Raw genomic sequence first — 8030 nt, 5'->3', positions numbered from 1 at the left:
CCCACTCTTCTTTGCAGAATTGTTGTAATTCAGCCTCATTGGAGGGTTTTCAAGCATGAAAGGACTGTTTAAGGTCATGCCACAGCATCTCAATCGGATTTAAGTCCGGACTTTGACTTGGCCACTCCAAAACCTTAATTTTGTTTTTCTTGAGCCATTCAGAGGTGGATTTACTGGTGTGTTTGGGATCATTGTCCTGCTGCAGAACCCAAGTGCGCTTGAGCTTGAGGTCACGAACTGACAGCTGGACATTCTCATTCAGGATTTTCTGATAGAGTGCACAATTCATGGTTCCTTCAATTATAGCAAGTCGTCCAGGTCCTGAAGCTGCGAAGCAGCCCCAGACCATCACACTACCACCACCATGTTTGACTGTTGGTATGATGGTCTTTTTATGAAATCCTGTGTTGGTTTTGGAAAAAGCTCAACTTTTGTCTCTTCAGTCCACAGAATATTTGTCCAAGACTCTTTGGGATAATCAAGATATTTTTTTGGCAAATGTGAGACGAGCCTTTGTGTTCTTTTTGGTCAGCAGTGGCTTTTGCCTTGAAACTCTCCCATGGATGCCGTTTTTGCCCAGTCTCTTTCTTATTGTTGAATCATGAACACTGACCTTAACTGAGGCAAGTGAGGCCTGCAGTTCTTTAGATGTTGTTCTGGGTTCTTTTATAACCTCCTGGATGAGCGGTCGTTGCACTCTTGGAGTAGTTTTGGTCGGCCGGCCACTCCTGGGAAGGTTCATCACTGTTCACCAAGTTTTCTCCATTTGTGGATAATGGCTCTGACCGTGGTTCGCTGGAGTCCCAAAGCCTTAGAAATGGCTTTATAACCCTTTCCAGACTGATAGATGTTAGATATTTTGTTTCTCATCTGTTCTTGAATTTCTTTAGATCGTGGCATGATGTGTTGCTCTTTAAGCATGCTTCTATTTAAGTGAGTTCTTGATTCAACAGGTCTGGCAGTCATCAGGCTTGGGGTTGGCTTGTGAAATTTAACTCAGCTTTCTAAAATAATGTGGTTAATCACAGTTCGTTCATGGTTTCATGGTTCATGGAAGGAGCAATTCATTTTTCACGTAGGGACAGGCAGGCTTGGACAGCTTTTTCCCCTTAATTAATGAAATCATCATTTAAAAACGCATTTTGTATTTACTCGGGTTATCTTTGTGTAATATAAAAATTTGTTTGTTGATCTGAATCTTTTAAGTGTGACAAATATGCAAAAAATATAAAAAAAAACAGGGGGCAAAAATCTTTTCACGGCATTGTATGAAAAACACTATTTGTAGTAGGCCTAATATTTTAGAGCAGGGCTTTCCAAACATTTTGGCCAGCCACAATTATTTAAATAAATATAAAATATTCAATATTTTTTTCAAGCCAGATCTAAAAGTATTTACTTGAAGTACCCCTGATAAAAGTTATACATTTCAGTTTTACAAATATATAAATGTAACATGCATGTTTTCTATTAATTTATTAAAATAATGAAAACATATTTAAATACAATAGAATATATATATTTATATATGAATACAATATTTAAATGTATATAAAGCAAAATACATTTTTATATAGATAAGATAGATAGATAGATATACACACACACACACACACTTCATTTTACACCATAAACTCTAGTTTGGCCTGTTTAATTAAATGTGTTTACACATTTACTTTCATTTATATATTGCTTTTAAAATTAATTTTGCATTATGAATTATTTGTTTTTCCATCAACACATAAATCCCAGTTTTTATCTAAATGTTTTATTTAAAATATATTTTTAGTTTTAAAATATATTAGTTTCATATATATGTGTGTGTGAACAAAAACTATGAAATAAAATGCATATATAAAAAGTCAATCAAAAAATATATTTCTAGGGTTTTATTTTGCTTTCAAAGTTAGTGTTAGATTACGAATTTATTTATTTTGTGCATTTCAGCATCTTTAATGAACACAATTCAACTGTACACTTACGTGATGCTGCCACCTGCTGGACACGTGCAGTATTTCGACTCAAAAAGGTATTTGATGGCACCTCATGTCATACCAGGCAACAGTCAGGGCTTGTTTTGATTATACATCATCTAACAGCTACAGAAATAATACACAGACATGAAGCTGAAATTGTTTTATTATCTTACATGTAGATTATGTCAAAGCTTCCACTAAGAAAAATAGTTCAGTACAATGTAGAAAACAATCAGAGTATTAACACCGTCTGCAACAAAACCATATTTCAATTTATATATTAGTGTTAATCCAAGTAACGTCCTCCTCTGTTTTGAGCTCTCTCTGTTCGTGTCTCTTGGAGTGTCGGGAACGTCTCTCTGAATCCTGCGCTTCGTAGAGGAGAGCCATGATCTGCCGGCGGACACGCATCTGGACGCTGGGGTCTCTCAGCAGACGGTACTCCATGGCCACTTGGCTGGAGAAGACGGCGGCGGCGTCCGGAGCTGGGTTCTCCAGGACTTTAGCGGACATCTGCTTCAACACCTCCAGCTTCTGCAGCTCGATGTCGGATTCGGAGGAGCGTGTGCGCTTGCCGGATGTGCTCCGGGGCGACAGCGAGTACGAGGCTGTTTCCTCGGGGATGCCGGTGTCTGGAGTGCCGGGCATCGGGGAGAGACACACGCTGATGGAGTCAAAACTGTCCACTTCTTTATCCGTCTCCTGCGATATTTCATCCGACTCGTCCAGAGTCTCCTCCGCTTTATCAGAGGACGCCAAACCCAGCTACAAGAAAACCAGGGTGTTAATGACTCATGCAGTAAATGTAGACAGAATCACAGAATCCAGTCATAAAAATGGAATTTATTGTGCAAAACTTTCAATTTCGCACCGAAGAAATGTTTTTTGTAAAAAAATAAATAAGTAGCAATTGATTGCACATGCATTTTGATTTTTATTTGATTTGTTGTTGGTAACAATTAACAATTTGTTAACTACATTAGATTCCAACATTATTAAAATCAAAAGTAGTATCTATTAATGTTATTTAAGGGACCTGAGCTAACATAGACTAACAACAGACAGTTGTATACAAATATTAATAAATACTCTAACAATGTATTGCTCATTGTTAATAATGTTAGTTAATGCATTAAATGGTTAACAAATGGAATCTTATTTTAAAGTGTTACCTTGTTGTTAAATTGTACACGCTTCGTGATTAAGCAGACATGCATTTTGGTTATTAAAATTTAATTTAAACCATTAAAAAAAATCATCCAGAAAAATGTAAACATAAAAAAAAAACTTATTTCATGTTTTGCTGTGTATGCAGATGTACAGTGGTCTCGTGTCGCCGATGAACGATGTGCGGCTTCAGGAAATCGAGGGCCCTCAGGAGCCACCGCTGCCTCATCGTGAGGGGCTTCTTCTCACTCCCGTTTGCTATTGGTTTCCTCAGTCTGGCATACTGAGTCCTCAGAGATGCCACCCTGGTCACCACCGCCTCCGCTGAGGAAAAACAATACATTTAAAAGATGCATTTAAAAACGGCAGCAGCCAGTTTGTCTTTAACCTCAATTTAATTTGTGCCGAGTCCAACAGTGTGTTTAATGCAATCAAGAGCGCTTACCTTACATTACAGTTATTTCCATTTCACAACAGTCTGGCATAACAGTGTATGAGCAAACTGAACAGCTACAACTTCAAAATGCATGTGCATGCAACATTTTCATGCACCATAAAATGCATGCAAGAAACTATATTTTTTATAATCGTAACACGATCTTAAGTTTTTTTTATTTAAATTTTGATGATTAGAGCTTGCATCTCATGAAAATCAAAAATCAGTATCTCAAAATATTAGAATATTTACATTTGAGTTTCATTTAATGACCATCCCTACAGTATAAATTCTGGTTATCTCTTGTTCTTTGAAACCACAATAATGGAGAAGACTGCTGACTTGGCAATGATCCAGAAGATGAACATTGACGCCCTCCACAAAGAGGGTAAGTCACAGAGGGTCATTACTGAAAGGAGTGGCTGTTCACAGAGTGCTGTATCAAAGCATGTTAAATGTCAACCAAAGCTGATTCAAACACTTGGGAGAGCTTCACAAGGAGTGGACTGAAGCTGGAGTCAGTGCATCAAGAGTCACCACGCTCAGACGTCGTCAGGAAAAGGGCTACCAAGCCACTTCTGAACCAGAGACGTCAGAAGCGTCTTACCTGGGCTGTGGAGAAAAAGAACTGGACTGTTGCTCAGTGGTCCAAAGTCCTTTTTTCAGATGGAAGTAAATTTTTGCATTTCATTTGGAAATCAAGGTCCCAGAGTCTGGAGGAAGAGTGGAGAGGCACAGAATCCAAGCTGCTTGAAGTCCAGTGTGAAGTTTCCACAGTCAGTGATAATTTGGGCTGCCATGTCATCTGCTGGTGTTGGTCCACTGTGTTTTCTGAAGTCCACAGTCAACGCAGCCATCTACCAGGAAATTTTAGAGCACTTCATGCTTCCTTCTGCTGACAAGCTTTATGGAGATGCTGATTTCATTTTCCAGCAGGACTTGGCACCTGCCCACACTGCCAAAGGTACCAAAAGCTGGTTCAATGACCGTGGTGTTACTGTGCTTGATTGGCCAGTAAACTCGCCTGACCTGAACCCCATAGAGGATCTATGGTTTATTGTCAAGAGGAAGATGAGAGACACCAGACCCAACAATGCAGATGACCTGAAGGCCGCTATCAAAGCAACCTCGGCTTCCATTACATCTGAGCAGTGCCACAGGCTGATCACCTCCATGCCACGCCGCATTGAATTCATGCAAAAGGAGGCCCAACCAAGTATTAAGTGCATAGAAATGAACATACATTTCAGAAGCCTGACATTCCTGTTTAAAATATCCTTTTTTGTATTGATCTTATGTAATATTCTAATTTTCAGAGACCCTGAATTTGGGGTGTTCATTATATGTAAGCCATAATCATCAAAATTTCAAGAAATTAAGGCTTGAAATATTTCATTCTATGTGTAATGAATCTATATAATATATGGGTTTCACTTTCTGAAATGAGTGACAAAAAATATTGATCTTTTTCACGATATTCAATTTTTTTTAGATGAACCTGTATGTGACCCTGGACCCAAAAACCAGTCATAAGGGTCAATTTTGGGAAATTGAGATTTATGCATCATCTAAAAGCTGAATGAATAAGCTTTCCATTGATGTCTGAAAAATGTTGGCTATTGCTACACGCTTTTGTGCTCCAGGGTCACATATTGTATTCTGCCATTAGGTTAAACACACGTTTAGCAAGATCTTTACTTAAATCAACATATTTAGTTTGCACATAAATTCGTGCATACAAGCACTCATTTAACAGATCAGCAGCATGGCTTTCATGCGGAAGGTTGCATTAAATAAAGGTTTCCACTAGCTCTATCATATCTACAGAAGATCAAACTCACTAGGCATCTGCAGCGCATCGCAGACCTCCCTCCATCGCTTGTCCTTCTCCTCTCGGTTGTGGTAATCGGGGGAAGAAATGTCGTACAGACATGCAGACTCCTGCCAGAGCTCGATCAGAGTCTCCTCTGCCTCCGGGGTCCACGATCTTCCAGTCATCGCGAGTGAACAATATTCTAGTCTCACAGTCGCTGGCCTCATTTACATAATCGCTGGAAATGTATAGACGCGTAAACAAGCGCAGCGACGCGACTCTCCGCGAGTTTTAAGGATCGGAAGACTGGGAATCTCCTTCTTTTAGTGTAACGGCGGCTTACAAACACTCGTAAAGCGTGCATACCGCCACCTACTGCCTCGGAGTGAATAGAGCAGGGTTGCCAGGTTCTCACAATAAAGCCCTCCCTATTTCTACTCAAAACTAGCCCAATGCTTTCGACTCTTATGAAAATGGTTTTACTGCAAATAAAACCCAAAAAAAATTAAAATCGTTAAACCATGGTAACCAAAAATGAACCATGGTTTTGCTATAACCGTAGTTTAACCATGGTATTTGTAGTAAATCTGTGGTTATAGTTAATACGCCAAAAAATACATGGTTACTACAATTTTACGATAATAAAACAGTGGTTATTTTTCGTAAGGGGAGGGGGGCACGCCGATAAAACTCACGTTTCGTTGGGTGAAATACACATTATTTGGCAAGGTTCCCCTGGTAAAATTCACATTGCAGGGCCTAAATAACATTAAAGAAGCCCATTTGACCTATCGGTACTATTGCGAACTCAAACAGAGCTGCTAACTGTCTTACAATGATATCCCTATATATTTTTGATCAATTTTGGACACGGACCACCATTCAAATGGGACTTAAATATGCCATGGAGGAATATATAAAAATAAATATTGTGTGTATTAATTTGGAAGCGAGGGTTTACAGATCACAATGCAAGCGGGAGACGTCTCATATCGCGGTCGTCACGATTGCAGATGAAAAAACCCCGGATCAACACTGTTCATGTACCGCAGGGTAAGATTATATTCATTTACATTTAACTAGTTTAATATGAAGAGACCTTCGTTTATGTGTTTTGACCTACACTGTACAAGACGCGAGAACAGTTTGCTCCTTAGCATGGAGTACATTTTAACGTTAGCTAGTTTTAGCCAGAGATACCTTGCTGAAACGCAAGATGACATTAATGTTCTGCTTGAGCAGATGAAAATTGTAACTTAATGAGATGACAACGTTTTCGTCTTCATTGGGATTGGGGGTGAATGCTTAGAGACATTTTGCTCTGTTTTGTTTGGGTTTAGGAAATCGAATAAAATAAATTATATTGCCTATCCTCTTAGGATACCTGGAATCAGTGTTACAAGTACCCCAGGCACATCGTTTTTCCATTCTGAAGTGAAGTGACATACAGCCAAGTATGGTGACCCATACTCGGAATTCGTGCTTCTGCATTTAACCCATCCAAAGTGCACACACACAGCAGTGAACACACACACAGCAGTGAACACACACACAGCAGTGAACACACACACACCGTGAACACACACACACACACACACACACACACAGCAGTGAACACACACACAGCAGTGAACACACACACACACACACACACACAGCAGTGAACACACACACACACACACACACACACACACACAGCAGTGAACACACACACAGCAGTGAACACACACACAGCAGTGAACACACACACACACACACACAGCAGTGAACACACACACAGCAGTGAACACACACACACACACACACACACACACACAGCAGTGAACACATAGAGACACGACTTCTCTTCAAATACTTAATCCATCCTTGTAATATTCTTTAAAAAACCCTGTAATTATCAACTAAAACTGCGTATTTCTTCTGGGGAAGTAAGAAATACAAAGATGGTTCACTCCTATGATTATGAATGGGAGATTTGAAGTACACTACTTGTTGGATATGAACACTACTCATACTATTTATACAAACAAACAAATAACACTACCATTAACATAAGCACACTGTTGTACAGCATATTTATTGAAATTAAATAAGAAATATAATAACACGATATAAATAAAGTAATTGACACTTGTGCATTTATTTTGTAGTTATTATATTATTATTATTTATTTTTATGGTAGGCTAAACCTGATTGACCGAGATGACCAGTAGATGGTTGCAGTGATCCACACATCCTGTTTGCTCATAAAGACCAGTGCTTCTAAACAAAATCATTTAAAACCACTTTAAAATAATCTAACAATAAAAATACCAAAAACAATATGAAAGATTAATATGCAATTAGATATTTAATTAATAACTTGAGTGCACCGTTTGGAAACTCCTTCCCTAATGGCTATTCCCAACAATACATAATGCACATCATTTATATGTGACAGTAAACTCAAATCCATATTCAATCATATGGATTTCTTGCTTTGAATAAAACCAATGATGTGACCACATGAAGCTCAAGTTTTGGGTTACCTGAAAAACATTTTCTCACCATGACTGAAAAATCTAATCCCTTGCAGACCTCTAACATGTTATGCGCCATCTAAAATATTACGCAGAATTTTGCTTATTTTTATCAATA

General features: G+C 38.7%; 1 protein-coding gene across 1 annotated transcript; it reads right to left on the bottom strand.

Moving 5' to 3' along the window:
• Positions 1-1881: 1881 nt before the first annotated feature.
• On the bottom strand, positions 1882-5735 carry LOC306860162 (uncharacterized protein). Its single transcript, XM_079401718.1, has 3 exons — positions 5421-5735; positions 3298-3467; positions 1882-2741 (listed from the first exon to the last, which is right to left on the bottom strand). The coding sequence occupies exons 1-3, from the start codon at positions 5617-5619 to the stop codon at positions 2250-2252; spliced, it is 861 nt and encodes a 286-aa protein (XP_079257844.1). The 5' UTR covers positions 5620-5735; the 3' UTR covers positions 1882-2249.
• Between the last annotated feature and the right edge of the window lie 2295 nt (positions 5736-8030).

Source organism: Barbus barbus (genome assembly GCF_936440315.1).
Source record: "Barbus barbus genome assembly, chromosome: 41".
Lineage (NCBI taxonomy): Eukaryota > Metazoa > Chordata > Actinopteri > Cypriniformes > Cyprinidae > Barbus > Barbus barbus.
Note: the sequence above shows the minus strand (reverse complement) of the source record. Positions and strands in the feature narration are given on the sequence as shown.